Here is a 402-nt window from a genome sequence, read left to right as displayed (position 1 = left end):
TTTTTTTTTTTTTTTTTTTTTTACTAGAGAGAGAGAGAGAGAGAGAGCGGTCAAAAGTCAAAACCAGTGGACGACGACGACTTCTTATCACTTTAAACATCGTCGTCTCCATCATCTTCTTCAATTCTTCAACATCTCAAAAATCCAAATTGGGATCAAAACCATGGCTTCTCACTCTTCGACGCTCCTCTCTTCTCCTACCTTCGCTCCTTTCTCCTCTCATCGTCTCCATCATTCTCCCAATCTCTCTACTCTCCGCTTCTCCAATCCAATCAGGAGCAACAAACCAAATCTCGCCTTGCGATGTTCAGTCTCGATTGAGAAAGAAGTCCCCGAAACTGAACGACCCTTTACTTTCCTTAGGGATTCTGATGACTCCTCTCAATCTTCTTCTACTTCTTC

The 402-nt window shown here is 42.5% G+C and overlaps 1 protein-coding gene across 1 annotated transcript in view; it reads left to right on the top strand.

The window, feature by feature from the left end:
* Positions 58-402, top strand: part of LOC104738844 (coproporphyrinogen-III oxidase 1, chloroplastic) — a gene marked incomplete in the record, with an annotated part of 3,152 nt that continues 2,807 nt past the window's right edge. The window contains 1 exon segment of the mRNA XM_010459056.2: positions 58-402. Within this exon segment, the coding sequence (XP_010457358.1) occupies positions 164-402 (239 nt within the window).

The sequence above is a fragment of the Camelina sativa genome, chromosome 14 (genome assembly GCF_000633955.1).
Source record: "Camelina sativa cultivar DH55 chromosome 14, Cs, whole genome shotgun sequence".
Lineage (NCBI taxonomy): Eukaryota > Viridiplantae > Streptophyta > Magnoliopsida > Brassicales > Brassicaceae > Camelina > Camelina sativa.
The sequence above is the reverse complement of the archived record's forward strand: the minus strand, read 5'-3'. Positions and strand labels throughout refer to the sequence as shown.